General features: G+C 51.9%; 5 protein-coding genes across 10 annotated transcripts; all 5 read right to left on the bottom strand.

Moving 5' to 3' along the window:
• Positions 1–162: 162 nt before the first annotated feature.
• Positions 163–9443, bottom strand: Tapbp (TAP binding protein). Its single transcript, XM_032889202.1, has 8 exons — positions 9153–9443; positions 8842–9015; positions 8383–8643; positions 3847–4248; positions 3310–3651; positions 3142–3231; positions 2954–3030; positions 163–1386 (listed from the first exon to the last, which is right to left on the bottom strand). The coding sequence occupies exons 1-8, from the start codon at positions 9187–9189 to the stop codon at positions 1375–1377; spliced, it is 1395 nt and encodes a 464-aa protein (XP_032745093.1). The 5' UTR covers positions 9190–9443; the 3' UTR covers positions 163–1374.
• Positions 9444–9550: 107 nt separating this feature from the next.
• On the bottom strand, positions 9551–13027 carry Zbtb22 (zinc finger and BTB domain containing 22). Of its 3 annotated transcripts, none has more exons than XM_032889200.1 (2): positions 12935–13027; positions 9551–12034 (listed from the first exon to the last, which is right to left on the bottom strand). In XM_032889200.1, the coding sequence occupies exon 2, from the start codon at positions 11966–11968 to the stop codon at positions 10061–10063; it is 1908 nt and encodes a 635-aa protein (XP_032745091.1). In that variant the 5' UTR covers positions 11969–12034; positions 12935–13027; the 3' UTR covers positions 9551–10060. The 3 variants fall into 3 exon arrangements, with proteins under 3 accessions (XP_032745091.1, XP_032745090.1, XP_032745092.1); XM_032889199.1 differs by lacking the exon at positions 12935–13027 and adding an exon at positions 12628–12707; XM_032889201.1 differs by lacking the exon at positions 12935–13027 and adding an exon at positions 12207–12344.
• Positions 13028–13304: 277 nt separating this feature from the next.
• On the bottom strand, positions 13305–19023 carry Daxx (death domain associated protein). 4 transcript variants are annotated; one of them, XM_032889197.1, is made up of 9 exons: positions 18848–18930; positions 18081–18321; positions 17769–17991; positions 16464–17289; positions 16159–16367; positions 15748–15943; positions 15112–15586; positions 14773–14995; positions 13305–13528 (listed from the first exon to the last, which is right to left on the bottom strand). In XM_032889197.1, exons 3-9 carry the CDS (start codon positions 17973–17975, stop codon positions 13469–13471), a joined length of 2196 nt encoding a protein of 731 aa, XP_032745088.1. In that variant the 5' UTR covers positions 17976–17991; positions 18081–18321; positions 18848–18930; the 3' UTR covers positions 13305–13468. The 4 variants fall into 4 exon arrangements, with proteins under 4 accessions (XP_032745088.1, XP_032745089.1, XP_032745087.1 ...); XM_032889198.1 differs by lacking the exons at positions 18081–18321; positions 18848–18930 and adding an exon at positions 18953–19023; XM_032889196.1 differs by lacking the exon at positions 18081–18321 and having other exon boundaries at positions 18740–18939.
• Positions 19024–22446: 3423 nt separating this feature from the next.
• On the bottom strand, positions 22447–22689 carry Smim40 (small integral membrane protein 40). Its single transcript, XM_032889119.1, has one exon. It carries the CDS (start codon positions 22687–22689, stop codon positions 22447–22449), a length of 243 nt encoding a protein of 80 aa, XP_032745010.1.
• A 1978-nt stretch (positions 22690–24667) lies between these two features.
• Positions 24668–25389, bottom strand: LOC116887583 (protein kish-A-like; the record flags this gene model as incomplete). The annotated part of the gene is made up of 1 exon (XM_032889208.1): positions 24668–25389. A coding segment is annotated over one exon (240 nt), but the record flags the coding sequence as incomplete, so codon positions are not given.
• Positions 25390–27671: the final 2282 nt, after the last annotated feature.

Below are 27671 nucleotides of genomic sequence, written 5' to 3'. Positions count from 1 at the left end.
TCCGGTTCTACTCTGGTCCGTCGCTCCGGGCGTCCGGCTCTCGCGGTGCGCCAGAGCGCACTCAGTTCCTAGGATGGCTGTGTCATCGCCGCGCGTGTGGGAAGACTGGAGGGGGACCAAGATGTTGGCTGTGCTTGGAAACCAGAGAACGAGAGACCCTCATGAAAACTCTAAAAGACTTTATTGGCTCACGAGGCCCGGCAGACAGGAGAGGACAGCCATCCTTTAAGTACAGCCGGTGGACTGCACGGGGGACGCTCGTGAAAGGACGAGGCAAAGGAAACTCTGTGGTACGAATGGACGGCTGGAGAGGTAGGCATTAGTCCTCCATAGGCGACACATGGACCCCTTCGTCTCTAGACTACTGTTGTGGGTTGTCCCAAAGGTCCCTAGAACGCTAAGATGCTATGTGGCCCTATCGTCAATTCCCTGGGCAGTGGTTCTCAACCTTCCTAATGTTACAGTCCTATAACACCGTTCCTCTAGTTGTAAAATTCTTTTGTTACTTCGAAACTGATTTTGCTACTGTTGTGAATCCTAATGTAAATAAATGTCTGGTATTCCCGATGGACTTAAAGGGGTCATGACCTACAGGCTAAGAACCGCCTCTCTAGGGCATACAGTAGTGCCCCACCCCAGGTGAGGACGGAACCCAGGGCCTTGCGCTTGCTAAGCAAGCGCTCTACCACTCAACCCCCAGTGGTTCTTCTTGACCTGTGAATATATGTTCTTGTATTTGGTTCTCTCAACAAAGCCCGCTAGGACACCCTGACTGACCTGAAACTCCTTATTGTAGACCAGGCTGGCATGGAAATCAGAAATCCACGTGCCTCTGCCACGTGCCTTGCCAGGGTCAAGTGAGTGTGCCACTAACTAAGCCTCGCTTTTTCTCCCCCACATTTTAAAATTTTAGTTCTATTCCAATAGCTGTAGCCCACATAACAAAAAATTTGTTGGGCTTCTTGGTCATTTTAAACATGTATTAGAACCAAAAATTTTGAGAACCACTACCTCCAAACGTTAAGAATGCTAGATTTGTCTTAAAAAAAAAAAAAAACACAAACAAGCAAACAAAACACCCTTAGGCAAGATGTCCAATGCCACTTGTTACTCTGGAGGAAGAGAGACAGGTGGAGCTCTTGGACTTCGAGGACATCGTGGTTGGCTTGGTGAGGGTCCAGGCCAGACCTTCAGACCTTGTCTAAAAACAAGAACACAATCAAGAAGATTTAAAAAAAAAAAAAAAAAAAACCTGAGCCTGAGCCATTTAATGGAGGGAAAAGAGGGTATGAGGCACCCCTCTCTTGTTCTGGGGCAGGGGCTACTGGAGTCATTTGGACCAGAGATGAGGGTGGCTTCCACAGACCAGTGTCTTCACTCTGACTTCTGCAAGAGAAGGAAGAAGTGGGGAATTTGAAGTATTAGGAGTGAGTTCCTCCTGGTTAACCTAAAAAACACTCATAGTTAAGAGACATGGGAGCGGGATGGGGCTGGCGTTTCCCACCTGCCAGACACAGTCCTGTGTCCTAGCTCCTGAGTCTTCTAGAGGAGCCCGTGGGTCAGCTGAGCCCCACCCCTGGGCTGTGCCCTGAGTTTTGGAGTTCCGTATGTTGTTTACAGGTTTAAACTGTCTGGATGGGTGAGATTCGGACTTGGAGGCAGCACGGTGGTCTCCCTGGTCACGAGAGTTTCCCTCCTTAACAGTCTCTTTGTCCGCTGCCTTCTCTCCTGCTTTGGTGGTACCCCACTTGACTCTGTAATAAATCCTGATTGTCCTCTGCACTTTAAAATAAAAACTTATGCTGGGAGATGCTCAGCAGACAGAATCAATTGCTGGTTTGAGTTTGATCCAGGATCCTACAAGGTTGTAGGAGCAAACTGGTTCCCAAGAGTTGTCCTCTGACATCCAACCACAGGGGGTAACACACTGCACACATTCATATGCAAACATAGGAGAAAATCTTTAAGAGGAAGAAAGATGTGGCTAGTGGGGTGGCTCAGGGGTAAAGGTACTTGCCTTTCTGAGTTTGATCCCCAAGACCTCCAGGGTAGAAGGAGAAAACTCCCACAAACTGTTTTTTGACTTCCACATGTGTGCTGTATTATGCACAGTCCCACACAAATAAAAAAATGTAACTTCTGAAAATTACAAAGGTCCAGTAATGGAGTGTGGTAACACTTGGTTAATCCTAGCATTTAGGGAGTGGAGGCAGGAGGGGGAGGAGTTTTAAGATTGCCCTCAGAAAGCTGGCAGTGGTGGCCACGCCTTTAATCCTAAGAAAGAGGCAGGCAGATCTGTCAGTTCCAGGCCAGCCTGCTCTACAGAGTGAGTTCCAGGACAGCCAGGGCTACACAGAGAAATCCTGTCTGAAAAAACCAAGGCAGGAGTGGGGGTGTGGGGGCGTGTCATCTTCAAGTGTGTGTGTGTGTGTGTGTGTGTGTGTGTATGTATGTATATATGTGTATGTGTATATAATATATATGTGTATATATATAGTTATAGTTATATATACAAGTTGAGGGCAGCCTGAACTACATGAGACCTGTATCAACAAAAACTTAATAAAATATATGATTAAATTTTGCCTGTTTCATTTTACTCCCTTCCCCCGTGAGCCAAGGTTTGTGTGTGGCAGCCTAGAACTCAGGATTCTGCATGGGCCTCTGAGGCGCTATGCCTGGAAACACTGGCCAACGCACCTGGCTTTTTTTTTAAATGTAGCTACTAATGTGTGACTTAAATCTCTAACAGACAGAACCGCCTGCGTAATTTTTAAAAATCACTACTCACAAGGAAACAGATCCAGGCCAGAAAGTCTGAGGTGAACTACACTGAGGATGAGGAAGGATTCAGACCAGGTACCTGTGAAGTCGCCACCTGCTGCTGCAGCCAGCGTCCCTCCCTGGATAACTGGCAGGAGGAGGTAAAGCCCCAGAAACAAGGCACTCTTACCTTTTCGTCTTTGGGAACGGTCAGGCTGGTAGCTGAGGCCTTCTCCTTTAAGATTTTAGGAATGGTCAGGTAGGCAGCTATGGGGAAAGAGAGAGGGGTGAGAGGTGGGCATGCCTGAGGAAGGAAGGGGTGGGTGAGACTTCAGTGTGGGCAGGGTATGTCTTGTGGGGGGCAGGCCTCACACTTACCCATCCAGCCTAGTGCCTTGAAGAGGCCCAGAAGGAGAAAAGCAGACAGGAAGAGGCCTATGCCGTCCTCAATGGAGGGCCCGGAGAAGCCTAGCAAACAGAAGCAGTGCAAATGAGCTTGGTGTTTTCTGAGGCTCACCCTGGTTGAGGTGTTCCCCAGGCCATTACCTGCCACCTCCAGAGTGACTTCAGCACTGCGCCCCGATGAGGGCAGGCTAGGGTGGCGGACCCGACAGGCATAGCGAACTCCATGTTGCTTGTCAGTGACTGGGGGTAGCTGCAGGTGCCCAGACTGGCTGACAGAGCCATCAGAATGGTGACGGACAGTGGAGAGCCAAGTCTTCCCCTCAGCCTTTCTAGAACTTCCTTCTGGGCCACCTCTGAGCTCCCATTCCACCTCCAAGCCCTCCTCAGGGTAGAAGTGGGACACAAGACAGAGCAATTCTGGGGGTGCCTCTCCTGGGGCAGCCCACACAATGGGTGCTGGTGTTAGAGACACTCTCGGGGGCTCTGAAGAAAGAAGAGGAAAGGAAACTGAGGGAATCCACTCCCTCCCTCAGTTTACCTTGTGGCTTCCCTGATACTAGCAGGGTGCTGTCTCCCCATTAGTACTTCACAACAACCCACATTAAAGCTTTCAGAGACCCAGGGCTCCCGGCTGTCTTCAGTACCATCCCTCCCCCCTGCCATGATCCCCTGACTCACTGTGCACAGTCAGCTCCAGGGACACCTGTCCTTGCAGATAGGGCAGATGTACAGTGGCCAGGTAGACACCCTCCTGAGAAGGGCTCACTGCTGGCAGCCACAAGGTCCCATTCCCAGTCCACGGGCCCCAGGGATCATCGTCGTCATCCCAAGCAGCAAATGCCACAGCCTTTTCTCGGGCTGGTGGCATTTTCTCAAGCAGCCCAGGAATTGCAGCCAGCAGCAGGTGACCCTTTCCCCTGTGCTGGCGCCGCCACTCCAGCCCAAAGGGAGGAGGCCCTGAGGCCACAGAGGGAGCATCTTCCAGAGCAGGGGGCGCGTAGGCAAAACGCAGGTCCAGCACTGCATCCTTTCCCAGATGGATCCGAGGGGTGGGGTGACGGGTGAGGACAGTCAGTACCACTGGGCATTGGGAGAACGAAAGGAGAAGGGAGGAGCAGAGCTGAGGGCCCGCTCGTGCTCCAGAAGACCCACACTTCATGTATTACTACAGGGGTAAATCAAGGTGATGGGGGCGGGGCATTACAGCCCTGGAAATTCTGTGCTGAACACACTGCCAAACACAGTTCTCAAAATCTATAGGTGGCTGGGTCTAAGGGTGAGCGTTTCCCCTGCCTGCAAGTGCAACGTGTGTGCAGTGCCAAAGGAGGCCAGCAGAGGGCACTGGATCCCGTGGAATTAGAGTTAAAGATGGCTGTGAGCCATCATATAGATGGCTGTGAGCCATCATATAGGCATTAGGACCACAGTCTCTCATCAAAGCTCTTAACTGTTGGGCCATCTCTCTAATCTCTCTAACACACACACACACACACACACACACACACACACACACACACACACTCACACTCTCTCCCCCACGCTCTCTGCCCAGGGTATCTTTTTTTTTTTTCTTTCCCCGGAGCTGGGGATTGAACCCAGGGCCTTGCACTTGCTAGGCAAGTGCTCTACCACTGAGCTAAATCCCCAACCCCCTGCCCAGGGTATCTTAAAACTCACTCTGCACGATGAGCTAGTCCGGAACTCAACAGATAAGTGATTACCTTACTTTGGCCTTCCTCCTTTCTTTCCTATGTGTGTGTTGGGAGGCTGGCGTGTGTGCGTGTGTGACTACTGCTGCAGCGCTAAGGACTGACCCTAAGGCCTCATGCATGGGAGCAGTCTGTAGCACAGCTGTCACAGATCTCTTGACTCTCCTGTCCGTGTCTCCAGTGCCAGGATTACAGGCCTGAGCATCCAGTGCTGACTGTCACACACAGCAGGCAATGGGCCTACCACTGAGCTACGCCTCAGCTCCCTCCCCCAATCTCCAAAGGAGAAACGGAAGCCGCACTTAGTGGCTCACACAGATAACCCCGACACATGGGAGACCATGGAGGGAGGACTGCATATACTGATAACCCCAACACATGGGAAACTGGCAGGAGGACTGCACACTGATAACCCCGGCACATGGGAGACCGTGGTGGGAGGACTACCATGAGTTCCAGACAAGCTTGCCTAAGACCCAGTCTCGAGAACAAACAAAAATGAGTAACGGCCAGTCACAGTAAGAACAGGACCTACCTGGTGGGAATTCTGGGATTTCAGTCTCTTAAACACCACCACCACCACCAAAATCCCACAGCATGAGGCATGATAAGCTTTCATTTTAATCCCAGGTCTGGGATAGGGCTGCTTCAGACTGTCCATGGCAGCTGACTGATTTGCCTCGTGCTCTAGCAGAGGCGTCTGATTGTGTGATACTTGGAATTCTGGGAGCTTTTCAGAGGGTACATAAATGCTAGGACACCCCCCACAAGAGGAGGGGCAGATTGGCCATTCGGCGGCGGCGGGGGGGGGGGTTGCCTGCAGTTTGTTAGTCGTGCTCAAAGAAGCAACAAAAAGAAATTAGACTCAGGGATCTCTCTCTTCTATCTCTCCTCTCCTATGTAGTTATGTAGGGAGTAACACCCAGCAGATAAAGGGCAGGAAAAGAACAACCCACACAGTAACAAAGACCAGCTACACCAATCTGCTGAGCTACTGAGGTGGTGATGGTCATGCCATTTGCCATTTAATACCTCTGGCTAACCAAATCTGTCTCATTCCTGACTTTCGCTAATAAAACCCCCTATAGGAGGCTGGTCAGTACACGGAGCACAAGAAGTTTACAAATCGGGGTTGGGGATTTAGCTCAGTGGTAGAGCGCTTACCTAGCAAGCACTAGGCCCTGGGTTCCGTCCCCAGCTCCGAAAAAAAAAAGAAAAAAAAAAAAAAAAGAAGTTTACAAATCAGAGCCCTCTCCAGCCACAGTTAAAGTTTTCTATACTGTCTTTTACATTTTCACTTATGTGTGTGTGTGTTCCTGCATGGTGTGCATGTGGCGGTCAGAGGACTTCCGGGAGTCAGTTCTCTCTGTGTGGGCCTTTACTCAGTCACCTCAGAGGACAACATCTCTCCCTTCCCTCCCTCTTTCCCCTCTTCAATTCCTGACCCCTTTTTTACTGTCATTTGTATATGCATGTAGATTCCTAGTACAGCCTGCCTGTAATGTTTCTAGAAGAGTGGTTGGAACGAAGTGCTGTGTGCACTCAGTACTGAGACTCGACACTGGCTGGGCAGCTCCACGGCCAGTTATGTGTCTAGCACGAGCAAGGCCTGGCCCTGAACCCAAACCAGGGTGATTTCCTACCCTAGTGTTCTGTGAAAACAATCATTGAGGAGAGGCGGCCTAGGCCTGCTGCAGCAGCTTCTGGAAGGTGACAGAGAGCTTCCCTGATGCTGGTTCAGTCCCCTGGGGATGGGGGGAGGGGCCTGATAGCAACGAATAAAGCCATGTCACGGTTATTTTATATAAGATTTTTACGTGCACTGGTGTCCGCCTGTATGTATGTCTGTGTGAGCATGCCAACTGCTCTGTAGCACACAGAGTTACAGCCGTGACCTGCCGTGTGAAAGGTCAGCCAGTCCTCTTAACTGATGACCCATCTACCCAACCCCGTTTTCATGGGTTTCTAGTCAAGCAGGAATGACCTGATGTGATGAGGAAGAGGGGACACAGTGACTTGATTTCACCCCAGAGTCTATGAGAAATGGTCGGTCAGTCCTGGCCCAGAGCACTCTAGGAGCCCAGACAAGGGCCTAGAGGGTGACTCAGCACTTTAAACCAATCCTGCACTTCTGGGGATCCAAGTTGGGTTCCCAGCACCCAGGCCACATGGCTCACAGCCACCTGTAGCCCAGCTCTGGAGGATCCAACGGCCGCTCCTAGATTCCCTAGGCAGCTGCACTCACATGCACAGACCCATACCTAGACACACACACAAGTAAAACCAACTTGGAAATAACTGACAGTCACTGAGCCACATGGGACTGGACTGTCTACAACAGATGTGAGAAACACGCTGAGCCTCTCATCGATCACCCGTCACTGAGCACACAGGGCCACCCTGCACACTGCGATTCACACACCCAAGCTTTCAGTATGTTCTTTGCTAATTATCTGGAGCTTGATCTGGGAACCTCGGGCCTCGGGGTCCTAACTTTCTCTTGGTGCTAATAACATTTATTGGATCAGTGAACAGCACAGCGCCTTGCTTCACTGCCACAAAGAAAAGTAACTGGGAAGAACCTACTTTCTACAGTTGGGAAGAAACAGACCCATAGGACAAAGGCTGTGGTCGCCACCGCCATCCCCCATGAAGACCAATGATGTGAGGGCCGGTTCTCTTGAGAGAACTACTGTCCCCACAACGGGCCTGAATAGGGTGGAGCTGAGAGTGGAGGTGCTGGCAGAGCTGAGGGTTTCAGACTGTCCCCCTTAGGAGTTTCAAATGATGAAGACAAAGGACTCAGGGAGTTCGGTGAGAGTATTTGCATAAAAACACCAGAAATGGAAAAGGTGGATGGTTCTGTCTTCCTGTTAGGTGGTGCCCGAGGAGAAGAGCAGATGCTCAGAGGCGTTCAAGACAGATCTACCCCATTTCTGCACATCTGCCCATGGAGTGCCCTCTTCCCCTGTCCAGCACAGCAAAGTGGTGGACCTCTGGGAACTCTGCTGCACCGCATTCTATTTAGTGAGTGAGACAGTGGCCTTTGCAGGAGAATCCACCGCTTCGGCCGTGTCCCTTCTGCCCACTGGAGGCCACCGTTGAGGCACTCAGGACCATGGCCGAGAGCCTCTGGAAGAGGTTCCTTGCTGGACTGGCTGTCCTTAGGCTAGAGTGAGCTTTGAAGAGACTCAAAGTGTGATTTTTGAAACCTGGGACGAGTGCAGAAAAGAACTCGGGTGTCGGGACTCCTAACCTTATGAATTTCTCAAACTCTGGTTTCTGGAAACCGACATCCTTACCGCCTCCCCAGTCCCTCTGCAAAGCCCCGCCCCCAAACCACAGCAGGTTTCAATTTTACTCTCCCCCTACAATGAAAGGTGAAGATAGTCTAACCCTTAACAGAAAAAATATACTGATCCTCCAACTCTTGGCGAGTCGCCGAATTGGCCGATCTAGACCCTTAAAAGCTACCCGTCCATCTCCCGCTCCTCTTCGGGGCTACCTGTTGCCATGGTGATGAAGACAGGCTCCCGCTGAGGCTCCGGCAGTGGTCGCAGCAGGCTGGAGAGGCTGAAGACCGTGCCGGATACGCTGACCATCAGCCAATCCCCGTCCAGGGCCCGCGAGCAGTTCTGCTGCGGACTCAGACCCCTAGCCCACTTCGCCGAGGCGGGGAACGGGATGTAGCTGCTCATCTCGCAGTGTGGGGCGTGGGCGCCTGCGGGGTACCGCCTGAAGGCAGCCAGGAGCATTCCCGCCGGGTCTGCGGAACCGAGAAGGGTGTAGCGGTAGGCCCCGCTGGAAACGTGCTGACTGTACACAGGCCGGAAGGCACAAACTAGCAAAGTAGTGAGCGACTTAGAGAGTATCCAAACTTATTTACAAAGGGGAAAACTGAGGCCCGGGGACCCTACGTGAGCTAAGAGGAGGCGACAGACGCAGCTGAGTCCCGAAGACTCACCATCCACCTTGAAGTATAGCTTAGGGTCAAGATCTGGCCGGGGCGGCGGTCCCCTGGGTCCATGGCGCAGTAGCAATGTGGCAGGTTTCTTGGACAGGCCACCCCCACCTGCATCCTCCACGAACCAGCACTCAATCGTCTGTGGTCCAGCCGAGACCACCACGGTCGCCAGGCCTGGGGGAGAGGGCTCCGGTGACCAGGCTGCCACAGGGTGTCCGGGACCGGCCCGCCCTTCAGACCCGCGATGGGATCACCTCCCTCTCCTTCCCAATGTGTCCTTTCCTAAACGAGAAGGAATGGGGTCCGCTCACCCAGTGCCACAACGACGAGCAGGGGCAGAAGCTTCATGGTGCTGCGATCTCCCCTACCAAGTCTCTGTTTCCTTTCACTTTCATTTTCCCTCAAAGGCGGGGGTGAGGAACTGGAAATTCCCTGCGCTGGTCAGGTGAGGGCGTGACTGCGCGCTGGAGGAACGCAGCCCGCAAGGGCCAAACAGAGATCCCGAAACCCTGTCTCGGGCTCTCCGGCCCCTCCTCGCCCTGCACCCACACGCGTGGATCACCCGACAGCGCGCCAACTTTGAGCCTTTAGCAGCTTAGGCTCCGCCCTCGGGCTGCGCCCTCTTAGCGCCACCTCCCTTAGAACCATACTTCTGTGTCCCCCGACCTGTGTCAGGTCCCAGCAAACAGAGGGGTGTTGGGAAACCAAGTGAAGTGACCAATAAATATTTTAATCACCGTTAAAAATTAAGACCTATACTACGCGGCTCATCCCTTGTCTCCGCCCACTTTCATGACAACCCAATTTGGGATCCTCATGGCAAGGGTGGGATAGTACAGGAATAAGGGGCGCATCCTTCAAGAGGAGTCTCAAAGGCCTCGTCCCACAACACAAACACAGACTTCAGGCACAAATTAACACAACCTGACTGTTGGCCCTGCGACTCCAGGATGCTCAAAATGTCCCTTTTCCATCCCCCCCCACCGTCTTGGCACTACTCCGTGAAGGTGGGGCTCTGGTGTGCTCAAGGGAGAAGAAAAACTGCTTAGTTCCGGAGATATCGAGGAAGGGGCTAAGGAATGGAACGGGCTATCGATGGTGCAGCCTATGCCCTTCTCTAGAATATATACAAGTCCACAGAGATAAGGGAAGACGGTTTGGTGGGGAAAACCCCGGGAGCCACGTTGCCCTTAGACTAAGCTCCCCAATAGCCTGTCCTTCAGTGTGCTGCTCCTCCACCCCCACTGAAATCCATCTCGACTTTGTGCACGCTGGGTGGTGACCAGACACGCCTATTAGACGGGGGTGTGGCCGAATTCGCCTCATCGCCACTGCCCCCACCCACTGCGGAAGACTCCCTCTTGGGTTGCAGTGCTGGCCCGGTGGGTGCCCCCGGTCCAGGTCCAGGTACCGATGCGCCCGCGCCCATCCGGTGCCGGCGCTCACAGTGTCCCCGGTGACGCATGAAACTGTCCCGCCACATGAACTTCTTGGCGCAGACACTGCATTCGTAGGGCTTGAGGCCTGTGTGCGTCTTCATGTGCTCGGTCAGGTGGTGTTTCATCTTGAACTTCTTGTTGCACACGGGACAGTCAAAGGGTCGCAGGTTGAGATGCATATTCACGTGCCGGTCCCGCATACTCTTATGTGAGAAAGCCTTCCCACAGTGGCAAAGAAAGATCTTATTCCCGTCGCTGTTGCCTGCCCCTCCGGGGGTCCCCCCAGAGCCACTTGGTATGCCCAGACCCACCGCAGAGGCGCCCCCTAGGGTCACTGCCCCGTGTTCTGCTGTGTTCCCTGGTGGCTGGCCTGGAGCCTGCGAGGAGGAGGAGGATGGGAAAACCAAGATCTGGTTGCCTGGCACATCCAATGGAAGAAGGGGTCGTGGAGGGTGGGTGAGGCCATAGGAGGAAGGGGTGGGGCCTCCGGGGTCATCAAGTCCTGCCCCAGCGCCACCACTCTCATAGGGGCCAAAGTCATTGGAGGATTCACAGAAGTTCACCTGTTCCTCCCCCTTTTCTGCAGGCTCCGTCAAGGTCCGGACGTCACTGATACTGAGGGTAGCCTCGGGCTCTCCCCCTACAGGAACCCCAGAGCCATTCCCCAGGTCTTCATCCTCGTCATCCTCACAAGTCAACACCAGATCTTCCTCCTCTTCCTCATCCTCTAGATCGGGGTCTTGGTGGACCAGCGATGCTGGTGCAGGGCAATTTCTAGCTCGCTTCACATACACCCAGTGTTTCTGTGGCACTGCACTGGCAGGCAGGCAGTTGGGCCTCCGGAGCCCAGCCCCGGGGGCCGCCGCCCCTCTCCCATCCCCACCGTCATCACATAGCTCATCGGCCTCTAGCAGCAACTTCCCGGAGGTGGTACCCGCACTGCCAACCACGGGGACTGGGAACACGGGGCCACCATCTCGACGGTTCCCACTACCCACTGCTGAGGCCACAAATGCATCTTGGGAGGAAGAGGAGAAATCAGTCGACTCCCGGGGGCTGAAGTAGTTGCTACTGCTGGGAGACTGATTCTCACTGGCCCGGCTGGAGGTATGGGAACGTACAGAGCCTACAGTGGCAGGGGCAACGGTGCCCCCGCTCCCTGATGGGACACTGGCACAAGGGACAGAGACAGAGGGGGCTGCAGCAGCAGTGACAGTTGTAGTAGCGGCTGAAGATCGACCCTCCCGAAGGAGTTCTGTGCACTTATCCACAATGTGCCACATCTGGAGGACCGACCCCACTGTGAGGAAGTTGACAATGTCCGCAGCAGCCATGCTGAGGCGGCCCGTGTACGCTGAGGCCAGGACAGTCTCAAAAGCGCCTGGGTCCATGACGCTGGGCAGTGAGATGGAAGTCATGCCTTTGAGTAGGACCTGGTCGTGGAAGTAAGGAGAGGAGGCAGCCAAGACGGCCCTGTGAGCACGGAACTCCCGTCCCTGCACGCGGATAGACACATCGCAGAGCTGACCCTGGAGCCGCTGCTGGTTGAGGGACTCCAGGAGGGCACTGGTCACCTCAGGGAAGGACACATGTACCACTGCAGCTGCCGGCAGAGGCAGTGGTGGTGGAGCCAGTGACAGAGGCAGTGGGAGTGTGGCCCCACTGGGTGACATAGGAGATGGCTCCATGTTGTGGAAGGAGATACCCCCCCAGCCACAGGAACAAAGGAAAGAAGAGGGCGGCCGGGGGGGTCTCTAGGGAGAAAAAAAAGAGAATAATACAGCATTTTGAAAAGACATACACCATCACAGCATAAAAAAAAAAAGAAAAATCACTGAGATAGATAGGAACACCTCTCAACCCCATGGGACAGATGGGGCAGCTGAGGCCCAGAATTAATCAAGAAAAACATCCAAGTACACCTACCAAACGACATCAAATCAAACCTCAGCGCTAGCAGAGAAAGTATTCCAACTCCAAGTTGAGTACTCTTTCCTAGGTCAGAAAATAGGGGGCTCTCAGGGAATTGGTGTCTATCCTTGTCTACAGCTGCCCCTGAGCCTCACTTAAAAAAAAAAAAAAAAAAACCGCCTCTCCTTGGTGTTACGTACCAATTTTCTTGGGGCGAAGGGGTGTCCTCCACAGTTTTCAAGCTCCTCCCCCGACAGCCCCCAGTTAATTCCCCGACCCGCCCCTTCAGGACCCTCCAGGGCTCCGCCCCCTAGATCCCCGACCCCGCCTCGTGTTTGCCCCCGCCCCCCGAACCCCGCCCCCACTCCTCCCCAATCGCGTCCTTAGACTGTCCCCCGGCCTGAGGGGGCCCCCAGCCCCGCGCGCCCCCGCTTACCTGGCCGCGCGCCCCCGGGCCCCCCCTCACTCGGCGACCAGAGCCGCAGCCCCAGCCCCTCCCGCCGCCATCTTGTGCCGACTCCCTCCGCCCTCCGCCTCCACTCCTCCTCCCGGACCAGCGACCTTAAAGGCGCAGGACAGCACCCCTCCTGTGCCGCTGGGCAAAATTCGACCGACACCAACACTTTCCCTTTAAAGGACCGGCTCTTCATTCCGCCTTAAAGGTACCGGGTCCCATCTGCGGCTGAGGACCCAGGAATTGATTTGGCCGAAGCCTTCGTTCCCCTTTAATCCTGCAAGCCTACCTTTTCCCATTGACCAGTACTGGCTTCCGCTCCTCAGGCTCCACCCCGAGCCCTGGACATTAGCTTGCTCGCGGGATCTAACAGCCCTTTTCCCAGCGTATGACAGAACCCCCGAAGCCCCGCCCCCTTCCTCCGGGCCAGGATTGGTCAAATAACCTTGAGTCAGCCCCTGATTGGCCTTTTCACTCATACCGCTCAAAATGAGAAAGTAAAGCGGCTTAAGAAGGCTTCTGAAGCACTTATCTTTCCAAGTGCCTAGGGGGAGGCTCAAAGAAGGGTAAGGATGAGGGCGCCCTAAAAAGAGGTCCAGGCTAGAAAGGGCAGATCCAGGTGACAGCTGTCATAGGAGAAAGACAATTTAAGAAAAGAATACAATAAGAAAAGAAATTCATTGTTTATTAATGTGTCTGTGTAAAACTTAAAACATCTGATTTTTTGTCAAAAGAAACACCACCAAAACGGGAGGAGCTCTGTCCATCATTTGCTCCGTCATCTTCTAACAGCCATTAGAAACCCTTCTGGATGCAGGGACTGCTAATCAGAGTCTGAGAGCACGATGATCTCCTCGGGATCGCACTGGGTGGCCACACTAGTCTGCAGACAAGTCAGGAGAGAAGGAAGGGTGAACCAGGCATGATGGCCCACGCCTTTAGTCCCAGCACTCAGGAGGCAGAGGCAGGCATCTCTGAGACTGGGGCCAGCCTTGTTATATACAGAGTTCTGGAACAGTCGGAGACATAGAGAGACCCTGTCTCAAAAACAAAACAAAGCAGGATGGAAGGCTGAAGATGGCTTGGCCACTAGACACACTGCTGCTCTGCAGGAGACCTGTGTTCTGTATCCAAGACTCACATGGCTACTTAGTGCTGTCTCTGTAACTCCAGATCTAGAGGATCAGGCGCCCTCTTCTGGCCTCCATGAGCACCAGACACAAATGTAACACACATACATACCAACGGAACACCTAGTTACATACAATAAATCACTTTTTGTTTTACACGGCCTATGTAACCCTGACTGTCCTGAAGCTCATTCAGTAGACTAGACTGTGGCACTCAAGTTATAGACATCTGTATGCCTCTGCCACCTGGATGCTGGGGCTAAAGGAATAAACCACTATGCGGGGCAAAATACATCTAAACACACATAGACAGTCAGTCTTTGAGACTTTGTGGGTTCTTTTTCCTCCCCTTTATCTACCCCATCACTAGATAGGAAAGAAGGATAGAGGGGAGAGATAGGGATCTCTGAATCTAATTTCTCTCTTCTTTGAGCAAGACAACCCCTGAGCTCACACCATGCCTCTCGGAGGAGGTGGGGTAGTGGTGGGGTGGTGTCTACCATTTCTACGCTCTCTTGAAAAGTTCCACAATTCCTAACCATCATGTTCACACAACCAAAGCAACTGCCTGTAGCTGGCAAAGCCACAGCTCTGCTGAGCTCAAAGTGAGTCACATTCAGCCACAGCGATCAGTTGGAAGCAGCCCCACATCCCCACACTGGGGATTAAAATGAAAGCCAGCTCTTTCACTGTTTTTGGTTGGTTTTGGGGTTTAGACACAGTTTATCTGTGTAGCCCTGGCTGTCCTAGAACTCACTTTGTAAACCGGGCTGGCCTCAAACTCAAGAGATCCTCCTGCCTCTGCCTCCCAGGATCAAAGGCATGTGTCACCACTACCCAGCTCTGAGTTTTAAGAAACCAAAATTCCAAAACTGTCACTGTGCACACATGCACGCACGTACCCACTGGCGAATGGGGGAAAAAAGAGGAGGTGCAGCCCCCACAGAGAGTGAGAGGGTGAAAATGAACTGACAGAGGAACCCCCCCCCCAGCTTACCTTATAAATACAAGGCCGGGGAGACTGAGACTGGGGAGTCTGGAGTATCAGGGATGGAGAAGGGTTGCACAGGGAGCTGGTTACCAGCTCATGGCTGGGAGAGTCCACCCTCGTGGAGGAATCAGCAACAGGACCCACAGAGGCCAAGGGGGAGGACGGAGTAGACAGGACACTTGTCTTCCACCCACTGTCCTGCTGTGCCATCATCTGCTTTTTTACATAGCTAAGGACAGAAGAGAAATGACAGAAGGGGCCTGAGGCCGCAGGGAGACCTAGGACACCAGGTTCCCTTCAGGGAATCCTGCCTCCTTGCCTGCCTTCTTCCTCACCCGACGTTACCTGTTTTCTAACGGCCCAGGTCCCAGTTGCTTCTTTTCCTTCCGAAATCTCTTGCTTGGGGGACTGGCATCTCGACAAGGGTGAGAAGAGACACGCCCATTGAAGGACGTAGAGGTAACCATAGCTGCCCCATTTTCCAAGATGGTGGGGAGGGAACTGTCTGACTTTTTCCTGGAAGAGGAAATGCCCCTTTCCTCAGGGGAAGGGATGGTCTCCTCAGGCAGAGCTTCCATGTCTTGCTCAGAAAGCTGGGACACGGGACTCTCTCCCGCCAGGAGCCGCTCCTGGAGCTGCTCGCCGCTACTTTCAGCATCGGTGCTGGGAAGGCCCGGGGATGCTTCCAGCGGGGATGCTGGCGTCCCCGTCAGTCCTCTCTCTTGCTGCTCCTCCGGGGACCTGAGCCCTTCTGTGGGTGCTGAGTTCCTTCTGCGGAAAATGGGCGAAGGGGATGTGGGACTTTTATCGTCTTCATTATCTGGAAAAGAAAAGGGGGGGTGGAATGAGGAACAGGGGTGGAGAGAGGAACAGGGGTCAAGGGGGCTGTGCAGGGAGGAGGAGGAAGGAAAGGATCAACAAGGAAGTCATGTCGGACAGAGCGGAACCACTACCACAGGGGCGCTCCGGTTATGCATATACCTCCTTCCTCCTCTTCTTCATCATCCTGATCTTCCTGCAACTGTTCTAAATCCTCATCTTCATCTTCGGTGGCCTCCTCTTCCTCCTCCTCCTCTTCTTCCTCCTCTTCATCATCACTTTCCTCATCGTCTTCCTCATCCTCGGTCTCAGCCTTGGGGGTAGTAGGGTCCTCCTGGGATGCCACTCCACTAGGACCCTGGGGGAAAGAGGAGTCCCTCTTAAGGAATCCCTTGCCACACAGGTTTTTGGTAGTATGAGGACTTGACTCTGGGACCTTACTAGTGCTACCCAAGCACGTCACTAATCTTCTTTCCCTGCTTCCATACGCTGCTCCAGGAGTCACCCGAGGGTCCCTGGTGGCAGTGCAGGGTGCAGACAAGATTTCTCTGACAGGTGACAACCCTTCCATACCTCACCAGAATCCGAGGAGGCTTTGGGGAGGTCTGAAGATTGGGAAGTGGCTAAGAGCCGGGCTCGTCTCTTCTGTCTCTCCCCCTCCTCACTCTTGTCTTGCATCATTGCATACTTGGAGATGACCTCATCCAGCCGGCTCATGGCCAAGGTTCGATTCTCCCGAAGACGGCGAGCCAATGTGGGATCGGTGAGTGCGGGGTCAACGCCTGTGTGGGGAAACAGGGTCAGAGCAGTCAGTCCCAATCCTAGAAGGGATTAGAGATGCCTCTGTCCCACCTGAAATCATCCCAGGAGCTTCCTACCTGGCCTATAGTCATCTGTGAGGTGGCAGCCGAAGTTATAGATGAGATCCAGGTGGCGGCGCTCCTGTAACCTGACACCCACATCCCGGAAGGCATCCTGAGCCAGGAGCTGAAGCTGCTGTCTGGGAAGGCCCAGACTGTGCCGGGTCGCCGCCTTCTCCACCGCTCTCAGCACATCTCCATAGTCGGGAAACGTGTCAGGCCCCGGCTTGTTGATGAGCCGCTCGATGCGCCTGTTGACCTCTGGGTATCGAGTGCCTCGGTAAGGAATTCGCTGCTCTATGACCCTCCCAGTCAGAGAAGAGCAGTCCTTCAACTCGCACAGCCGCCCAAAGAGGCGGATCAGTTTCCGCTTCAAGCGGGCCTCCTGCAAATAGGAGGAGTCGGGATCATCCAGTTCTGACAGATCCAACTCCTTTTCCTGCAGCCGCTGTATCTCTGCGACATACAGTGCCAGCAGCTGCTCCAAGCGCTGGATCTGCCTCCGGGAGCCGCGAGTCCTTGAGGCCTCAGAGGCAGTGGTTTCGGTGTTTGTAAGGTCAGACGGGGGATCTGTGGGAGGGTTATCACCCGATGATTCCGCTGAGGCTGCAGGAGCTAAGTGCAACTTCTTCTTGATGGAATGAGCTTTAAGGACAGTGCAGAGCTCGTTAATGTAGACGTAGAGCTTCGCTGGCCGGTTCCGAGACCGAGACAGAACCCTGGAGAGGATGTTGCGGAACTCTGCAGAGGCCAGAAAAGCGGACTGAGCACGCTGCTGCAGTTTGTAGAGGAACGGAACCACCTCAGGGTGGTCCGATGTCTGCATCTTACACAGTTCAAGGAACTAAACGGTTCGGGGAAAGGGACGGGAAAAACAAAAAACCAAAAAACCAAAAAAAAAAGAGGGAATCAGTGAGGAAGCCAGAACAATCAGCCAATCAAACACCCCTTTCCTTGGGATCTGCCCAATCACATCATAATGGTTCACATCCTTTTCTTAAAAAGATGTATTCTATATATGAGTACACTGTAGCTGTCTTCAGACACCAGAAGAGGGCATCAGATCCCATTACAGATGGTTGTGAGCTACTATGTGGTTTCTGGGATTTGAACTCAAGACCTCTAGAAGGGCAGTCAGTGCTCTTAACCACTGAGCTGTCTCTCCAGCCCAGTGATTCACATCTTGAATCCCAGCTGTCAGGAGGCAAAGGCAAGTAGAACTCTGTGAGTTCAAGGCCAGCCTCATCTAGACAGTTCCAGGCAACCAGGGCCACAAAGCGAGACCCTTCTCTTAAAGGAAAGGGAGCCTTCCCTGAAGCTTACCTCTTCAAACAGCTTCTCATTCTCCAACTTGTAGCACTTCCTGCTACCTGAGTTACTGCTCCCTCCATCCCCACGGGACTCAGAGGGACCAGAGGCTTCTGGTCCTGGTGAGACAGGATTAGAGGCTGGGTTGGAGGGTCCTGGCTGAGCAGCTGCTTCATCTTCATCGTCATCGTCAAGCACAATGATGCTGTCATCGGTGGCCATGGGGGATCAAATCCCCCTGAGGGAAAAAGTATTTGAAAGGTCAAAATTCTGGAAGGGAAAGGGTGACTCAGGAAAAGCCCCTCCTCCTTAGTCCCACTCAGATACCTCGGGGTTCACAATAGCCTCCTCCTTTCTGAGATGTCTTCAAAGCCTGTCTTTTGCAACTATCAGTCTCAGGCAGTTCTGAAGGGGAACCTCCCGATCGATCGTCTCAAGTCCCAAATTTCAGCCCCCAGTCAATTTCCTGTCTTTCGGTTGCGTTTTCCCCACTCTCTTGTCAGCTGGTGAGTTTTTTCTTCCTACTCCCAATCCGATGGGGTATAAGATCCCACACTGCTCTCTCCGTCTACAGAAACCAACACCCAGTCGATACCACCACATGGGTTTGCCCACCTCTCGCCCTCAATTATCACAGTCCCCTCCGACTTCTTCCTAACTGCAACTCTTCCACTCCGAGGTTAAAGGGTTTCCCTCTCAAGAGCCTGGTGTCCTTCCCGCTCCTACAACCATCTCCATGTTCCACCTTCCACAAACCCGGACTTTAGGCTGGAGATTTTTCACCTCCAGTCCCCTCCCTCTCACCGCACCCAGGTTTTCCCATTCTCTGTGACTCGTAACCGACAGCAAGCCCACCACTCAGCATTCCCAATGTCTGGGCTTCCAGCCCCAGGCGAGGACAGTCTCCAGCCTCAGCTTCCCGCCAAGTAACCCTCTCCGCGTTCAGCCCTAGGCCGCCACATTCCCCTTCAGGGCTAGCAAGGTACCATACAAGCTCGCCCCTCAGACTCGGCAGCCAGGCCGTGCGGATCCTTCGCCTTCGCCAACTCCTGCGCCGCCCGCCACCCCGGCTCCACGAACGACCTGGCCCCCACCTCAGAAACGGTCTCTCGAGGCTCCCTTCAGCGCGGATCACAAATCCTCGCAAAGTTCCCTCCGCCTTCCTTTCCCCCACCCCCACCTCAGGCCCTACAACAGACCGGAAGGCGCGGAGTTTCCGCCTGCAGCACCTGAGGGCGGCCATATTGCTGTACGGGACCTAGGCTTCTTGGGACCGGAAGTGATGCGTGGCCCGCCCACCTAGGCCGCCGCTCCGGGTGCACAGACACTCAGGGGGCCGGGGTCTGGGACCAGGTAGATGGGGCGCGCCACGTTGCCGTACGGCACCAGCCAGCTCCGCGAGGCGTGGAGCTCCTTGCACCAGGAGCTTGCCAAAGCCACTCGGCCAATCAGAAACTTCCTGCCCCAGACCTGCCCTCCCACCCCACGCCATCGGCTGGAGGGCGGGGAAGACCTTCCCATCCTTCCATCCGAGCAGGTACCTAAGGAGCTGGTGTGTCTATGGCTGTGTAGGGCTCCAGGGAAGGAAATAAAGGATTTTCTTTTCCTGCCCTGGGTTGGTGTAAGCCTGGCACTCCCTACTTTGCTTTCCCTCCGACCAAGAGTTCCACCGCCTGGTTGCCTATGCTTGCCCTTCCCTTTAAGAGCCGGCGTGCACATGGAGGCTGTCCAGCCCCGGCCTCCTGGGTCAGGTGCACACACACGCATACGCACATATGCATGCATACAAATGAGCACAGCATGCTGCCCGAGTGAGGTATTGTTATTATTGCGGTCCGCGAGACTGGATGCTCAATCTGCACCACAGACCGAGCTCCCTACTGGGAACCGTGGCCCCTGTTCCACCGAGGGTCGTCTTGACTGTACGGAAGGCAGTGCTTCCGGGCAGGGGTCTGCAGGGCGTTGAGGCGGAGCGCGGGATAACCTGGTGCGGGCTCGATGAGAAGCCCTGCAAGCTGCCGCTGGGAGCGCTGGGAAACGAATCGAGGCTCATAAAATCACGCGGGGTGTCTTCCTTCTCCTGGAGAGCTGCGGAGAAAAGGAAGAGGGGAAAACAACTGTGTGATGCCGGCCGGGCCCGGGGTCCAGGCGAGGCCCTCAGGTGTGCTGACGAGGAAGCCTGATAAGTCAACACCCTTCGCGCGGAGACTGCATCAACGCGGTCTTCCTGCCTCAGGTGGCGGGCATTTTACCAATGTGCAGGACCAAGAAAAGCCCAGCTGCTCTCGGGGCTGGGGATTTAGCTCAGTGGTAGAGCACTTGCCCTGGCACAAGGCCCTGGGTTCGGTCCCCAGCCCCCTCAAAAAAAAAAAAAAAAAAAAAAAAAAAAAAAAAGCCCAGCTGCTCTCAAGAGAACCCGAACTACAAATTTAAACCCACTTCTTCCTCGCTTCCCGTCCGGTCTTACGGCTTTCAATGGGGGGTGGGGTGGTCCAGTGACTAAGGGGACTCTAAAGATAATGAAGGTTTTAATTTTCATATCCTTGGGTTTCTCAAAGTGGGTTTCCCAGAGTGAATGCCTGAAATGAAGGTTCCCCACCTTTTCACAATTATTTCGGTTTTATGTGCGTGCCGGTGTAAGTCTCTGCATGACATGAGTGCAGGTGCCTGCTGAGGCTTTAAAGAGGACTTATTTATCCTGCGGGTTCACTTCCCAGCAAATCCCTAGTGTGACTCACAACCAGCCATCTGTAACCCTAGTTCTAGGAAATTCAATAGTCTTGTGCGTGGTGAACATACATGGGTGCAGGCAAATCATCCGTACACATAAATAAAAGTGTGTTTTAAAAAGATAATCGGGAAAGGAGACAAATTTGAAATGTGGTAAAATATCCAATTAAAAAATGTAAGAGGGGGCTGGAGAGATGGCTCAGTGGTTAAGAGTACCGATTGCTCTTCCAGAGGTTCTGAGTTCAAATCCCAGCAACCACATGGTGGCTCACAGCCATCTGTAATATACATTAGATAAATAAAAATTTTAAAAAAAAGTTTTAAAAATGTAAGAGGAAATGTTAATCGCTATAAAAACTGACAGCAAGCTGAGGGAACATGTCAGAGCTGGGGGGTGGGGGTGGAAGGAAGCTAGGAGTTGGAAGATAGAAGTTCTGTAAAATGCTGTCCTCTGGACAAGGCTGACCTGTGGCACTGGCCAACTCCCAGAAGCCAAGGTTATCTGTGACACAGATAAGAGCTATCAAGATGCCTTCAGAAACGAGGTAGGGGGCTCATGAGGATCCCCACCCATCTCTAAAAAGCTATTGGCAAATCGTTGTTGTTGGGGGGAGTCATTTTCTGCCACTGGTAAATCCAGGGAGCTCCACTCCTGTGAATAACCCTAATTAAAGTGAGTTACAAAACAAAAAGACAGGGAAGTAGAATCAATTTGGGGGGCAAGGAGGAGGGAGTTTCCCTGGAAGTGAAAGGGGGATATGAAAGAGAAATGAAAGTGAAAATGACCAGAACTCAAATATATAATGAAGAAAAATAGACGTGTGTTTCACACTCTTCCATCCATTCTGTTCTTGCAATAATCACTCAACGTACCTTTATGTATCCGGGTGTTTGCCTGCGTGTGTGTATGCACCACTTGTATGTCTGATGCCCAGGAAGATAAAAAGAGGGTGACTGACCCCGGGGTCTGTAGCTAAACAGTTATGAGGAGTATCCCGACCTGGGGATAGGGAGGCCCTGACCTGGAGCAGGGCTGGGAGTGTCTGGAAGGGGCATGCTAGTTGTGGGGGCTTTGAAACTTAGAACAGATGCTGGTGGATGGGGACTGAAAGCTCTGTCTGATAGGCTGAGAGGCACCCCAGGCCCATGTCAGTACAGACAGAGCCATGTGTCCCTTTTTCCAGAGGCAAGGGAAACAAATCCTTTCTGCAGGCAGGAACCTGTTGGACAAGTTCCTGGAGGAAGTCTGGCCCTTATCTAACTGTCAGGAACCCTTCTAGAGTTTGGGGTGGCCCAAGGCTCATTTCTGGACATACGCACGTCCTGAGACCTAACGTGTCCCAGCTGTATCGCTCCTGGATAGAAACTGGAAGAAACCTAAGCCAGAACACCACAGAGACACTCGCACAGCCACGTTTATTGCTGTAGCGCTCGAAGTAGTCCAAAGGAACGGAAGCAGCCAACGGGCCCATAAAACAGAATATGGTACGGACGGACACACTGTGGAGTCTTACAGCTAGGAAGAAAACCAAAACCACCACAATATTTGCAAGAACACAAGAGGAAATGAAACTCACTCTGAAGCGAAATAAAATAAAATTAATCTTTCCCTTCAAATAGCTTATTTAATTATTCCTTGCTATTCTCTCATATGTGGGTTCTGGAGTTACATTCATATGCTGTATGTCTACAAAGGTAGGGGTGCGTGTGTGTGTTGCAGACCTGAGTGTGCTTCCACGCACCCGCTCACTTCAGGTCACTTACAGCCTCCTGTAATTCTACCCCCTAGGGCTCTAACACCCCTCTAGCTTCTGTGGGCCCCTGAACTCACGTGCACGTACCCACAAATGGGCAGATAAAGATAATCTTAGAGTGACGGCCTTAACTCTCTCCTCCACCCCAAACTCTCTAACATCTCCTTTCTCACCTCAGTAGGCAGGACAGGTTGTCTGTAAGATGATGTTCACAGTTCCAGAGCTGACTCCTCCTCAGGGGTCCTGAGGAGCCAGTCCCGAAACTTGGTCCAAGGCAGGGGCCACAGCAGTTTGTAAGCAGCCTCCAGCATCAGCAGGGTCAGGAAGAGGACCAAGAAAGTGAGGAAGATCTTGTCCAAGGCGCGACGCAGGGGACCCCGAGGAGGAGTGGGACCATGGGCGAATGCTAGGAATATGTCCCCCTCCTCCACACTGCCCTCTTCCTCCGCCATTTTCACAGCCAGACAGCTGGCTGGCTCCTTGAGGGGACAGAAGGCCTGGCTCAGCACTTCGGGGATTAAAGGGCGTGGTTGTGATGATCCTGCAGCTGCTGGGTTTGACCCTAATTCAAGAACCCCGAGAGTAGGGGGCTGGAGAGATGGCTCAGCGGTTAAGAGCACTGACTGCTCTTCCAGAGGTCCTGAGTTCAAGTCTCAGCAGCCACATGGTGGCTCACAACCACCTGTAATGGGATCTGATGCCCGAAGACAGCTACTGTGTACTTGCATACGTAAAATAAATAAATCTTAAAAAAAAAAAAAAAAGGAACTCAAGAAGAAAGGGGACAGAGGCTTTTTGAGTTTGGGGACAAATTTTGGGGTTTTTTTTGTTTTTTTGTTTTTTTAATTTTTTTTTTTTTTTTATGTGAGGACACTGTGAAATGATACTGTAGCTATCTTACACACCAGAAGAAGGTTTTGGATACCATACAGATGGTTTGAGCCACCATGTGGTTGGGTTGAACTCAGGACCTCTGGAAGAGCAGTCAGGCTCTTAACCAATGAGCCATCTCTCAATTTTTTATTTTATTTATAAGTTTTATGACCTTGTGAGCATGTTAAACCTTTCTCCCTTTACCTGGGTTCCAGCGGATGGGTCAGGGTGTTTGACTTGTATTAACAGCTCCTTTACCCGATGAGCTGCCTCAGTGGCTCAGGACAATGAAATCAATTCATGGACGTCGAATGGGAAAGGTTAGGCTGTATACAGATTCACCATATGTAACTCCGCCTTGGAAGCAGAAGCGCCCCCCCCCCATGGAGAAATGGCCCAGTGGTTAGAGCACCGGCTGCTCTTCCGGAGGTCCTGAGTTCAATTCCCAGCAATCACACGGTGGCTCACAACCCATCTGTAATGAGATCTGATGCCCTCTTCTGGGGTGTGTGTGTGTGTGTGTGTGTGTATTTATAGAGACCTTAATTGGGATGGACAGGCATTTCTGACCTCAAGAGTCTGTTTGGGGCCTCTCTGAGGGAGAAGAAGTGAGCAGCTATAACAACAGGTCAGGGTGGGGTTGTGTTCTCTAACCCCAGATAAAGAAGGGGGTTAGGATCACTTAGCCCAAGCAGGCTACTTCCCTCCTGTCAGGTTTCTGTGGGTGATCTTCAGATTGGGAGACTACATAAAACCTGACCAGGCTGAGTGGCACAAGCCCGAAATCCCCAACCTTCAGGATGCTGAGGCAGGAGGATCAGAATCAATGAGTGTTATGTTCCTTTTATAAAAAGATAAGGGAGGGAAGGAATAAGCTTGGTGGGGGCACCGCATGGTGTGGGGGTTAGGAGATGCCTCTGCAGGCCGGGCATTGTGGTTTGCCCGGGAGTTGTCTGTATTTTGATGCTAATTCCACTGCCCCGGGACGGCTGCCTAGTCAGTACTCAGGACTCAGGTGACTTCACCAGAACCTTTTCCCCATAGAGTTTGTAAAATACAGGTGAGGGGCAGGTACAGGATAGGAGGCCTGTCATTGGATGAGAAGGAAGGATGGGCGGGAGAGAAGTTTGAAGGAAGAGGAGGAGACTGGAACGGAACGGAAAGGAGGAAGAGACTGGAGGGACAGGGAGAGAAGCCTGGCAGGACAATATGGTGGGTGACATTAAGATTCTGCTCTGTGTATTTACAGGTTGTTATTAATGTTTTGGGGTTTTTTTTGTTTTTTTTGTTTTTTTGTTTGTTTTTTTGGTAACTACAATGGATGTTCTATTTGGAAGACTTAACACCACAGAGAACGAAAAATGTATAATGCATATTCAGTCATCATTCTGCTTGCCGCTTTTGTCATTCTATGATACTCTCCTTCGTAGGACGGCAGCTCTACATTTGTGACCAGAAGCCCAACTCTTACACTAATTAAAGAAATGCAGTTTTGTTTAAACTATTTTAAACACCTGTAATAAAGTACAGAATTTGCCAAGAATAGAGGTACTCTGGTTAGCAATCAAAAGGGTTTAAATATGAATGCAATTCCTAAGAACGGTAACAACAAAAATAGATCCATTTTCTTTTCTCAATAAAAATAGGCCAGTCGCTAGAAGGTATCACTCTGTGAAGACGTTATTTTGAAGCCCTAGTCAAAGAAGCAAGCCTGTGGAACTGATCACTGGGTTTCTACTTTAGTGCCTGGAGAACCTTAGGAAAAGCAGTCCTGGCATAACAGGATGACGTTTGTAGAGCGTAATACTGGAGTGAGAGAACCGAGGTCGATGGCTACAATCACGTTCCTGTGTATTTCCGTTACATCTTGATTATTCATACAGTTCGTTGGTCCAATAGCATAAAAAGAGAGAACAGCATCTCGAAATCTATCTCATTCCATGTTCAGAGACAAGAGGCGTAACCATTCTCCCCGTTATTTTCTGGAGGCAAGTCCTGTGTGCAGTCTGATGGCAATCACATGCTGGTAGTTTCCAAAGCTACTGTATGAAGAGAATGCTGAAGGCCATCATTATACAGCATATGGCGACATAAGGACTCTTGCGTTCGCCAATTCGGGCACACTTCCAAAATATTCCAAATAGTCCAGTTTTATTTCTGTCCAGGACGCTGGGTGCCAGGGATTGGACATAAGCACACATACATATAAGCAGCAAGATTACAGTCAATAGACTCTGAAAATTGAAAATGGCATAGTGAGGCCGGTGCTGGTCCAGCCACCGTTATTAATGTTTTTTTTTTTTTTTTTTTTGGCTTTTTTTCGAGCTGGGGACCGAACCCAGGGCCTTGGCTTCCTAGGCAAGGCCAACCACTGAGCTAAATCCCCAACCCCGTATTAATGTTCTTAAGGGATTTGGCCTGTCACTGGGCTTTGTATGTTTAGGTGGGCAATTTATATGATTTGGGTCAAAAGGTTATTGTGTTGTGTGTTCAAGTGGAGTGGAGTGTGGGGCGGCTGGTCTGGGCCACCACGGAGTTGAGATGTGTGTTCCTGACATGGAACTAGATAGGTAGAAAGACTGCTGATGGCTCAGAGAGAGGCCTTCGGCAGTGTGATAGTGGATGGAGCAGAGCGGGTGAGAGGCTTTGCTGACTGTTTTAAGATATCTATCAGATATTATGGGGGCACTGCAGTGATGGATCTAGTGGGGAGATAAAGACTTTTTATTTTTTATATTTTCACAACAACAGGGCATGGGGGAGGGGAGTTGAGGGAGAGACAGAAAAAGGCATAGAGAGAGTAGAGGAGAGAGGCCGCCATGAGCGGGGGGTGGGGGGGAGAGGAATGAGAGAGAGAAAGAGAGTAAGGGAGCAAGAGGACAGAGCAAGAGAGGAGAGAGGAGGGGCCAGCAGCCCCTTGTATAGTGAGTCAGGCACAACGGGCTGTTGCCAGGTAACTGTGGGGCGAGGCCTAGACGAAATGCCAACACTGAGAGTCTGAGTCTACCTACATAGGGGAGACTTGTCTCAAAACAAACAAACTCCCTAACTTCTGGTTCTGTGGTGTCAGGGGACGGGGGCAATTTTAAGTGGAGTGCACATGTTGACAATGTTCACAAGAAGAGCTGCGATTGGTCAGATGGTGAGTGTTATCTTTTGGGCCACCAAAGGAGGAGGGGAATTCTAAACAGACACTGGTCTCTGGCATCAGGAGGGTGGCCACCAGAGACACCCAAGGCTTCAAGCATTAAAGGGCTCATTGTTTTAGTCTCGTGCCCAATTCTGAGGAAGGCAAGATAGAAGGGAGAGTCATGGGGACATGGGAAAGGAAATATGTCCTGTGCCCAGGTGGCTAGTCAGAGCCTCTCAGCTAAGCAAGATTTCCAGCACCATTAACAACTGGCAAGGCCTTTCTTTCTCCCTTAGTTTCCGGGATAGCTCCTGAAACTTCTGTAGGCTACTAGTGGCTCTGCCTTAGTTTACTATATTATAACCCAATCCAAGGTGCCCGAAGGCACCCTGTAAACTCACCTGTTAAATTGAAGGCAAGGTGTCTCAGCATGGTAGGGCGTAGCTGGTCTTTGGTACTTTGTGGGTTCTCTCTTCCACCCTTTCACTAGATGGGAGAGAAACAAGGATAGAGATGAGAAAAGAATTAGGAAAATCCTTGAGTCTAATATCTTCCCTTTCCTTTCTTCTTTCACCCACAGCTGCTAACAGAACAAAAACAACCTTCCCAAATGACAAATGACCAACTACCACCCCCACCCCACCCCACCCCCACTGGATCTAGCATTGATCAATATACCCTATGAAAGACTCCAGAATCCCAAATGTCACACAGTAGCAGAAATTGTCTGCAGCTGGCAAAACCACGCCTCTGCTAGAGCACTAGGCAAATCACAGTCAACTGCTGGGGGATGGTCTGAAGCAACCCCCACATTGCATACCTGGGATTAAAATAGAAACACATTCCTTTCTCTCGTTTTTTAAGTTTATTTTAATTTTATGTATATGGGTGTTTTGCCTACATGTCTGTCTGTATGAGACCATCTGAACCCCTGGAACTGGAGTTACAGGCAGTTAGTTATAAGCTATCTTATGGGGGTAGCTGGGCATTGAACCCATGTCCTCTGGAAGAGAAGCCAGTGGTCTTATCTGCTGAGCCATCTCTCCAGTGCCAAAATCACACTTATAATATTTCTTGGGTTTTGCTTTGTTTTGTATTGTTGTTTTGTTCTTGCTTTTTAAAGATTTATTTATTTTTATTATATAAGTACACTGTAGCTGTCTTCAGACACACCAGAAGAGGGCATCAGATCCCATTACAGATGGCTGTGAGCTACCATGTGGTTTCTGGGATTTGAACTCAGGGCCTCTGGAAGAGCAGTCAGTGTTCTTAACCGCTGAGCCTTCTCTCCAGCCCGCTTTTGTTTTTTCAGAAACCAAAACACCAACATTCTCACTACAGTAGTGCCCACCATGACGCTCAGACCACTACAGAGACAGAGACAGGCAGAGTCAGAAGCGGGCAGAAACAGAGGCAGGCGATTCTGTGAAT

Source organism: Rattus rattus, chromosome 18 (genome assembly GCF_011064425.1).
Source record: "Rattus rattus isolate New Zealand chromosome 18, Rrattus_CSIRO_v1, whole genome shotgun sequence".
Lineage (NCBI taxonomy): Eukaryota > Metazoa > Chordata > Mammalia > Rodentia > Muridae > Rattus > Rattus rattus.
This window is presented reverse-complemented; position numbering and strand designations above follow the sequence as displayed.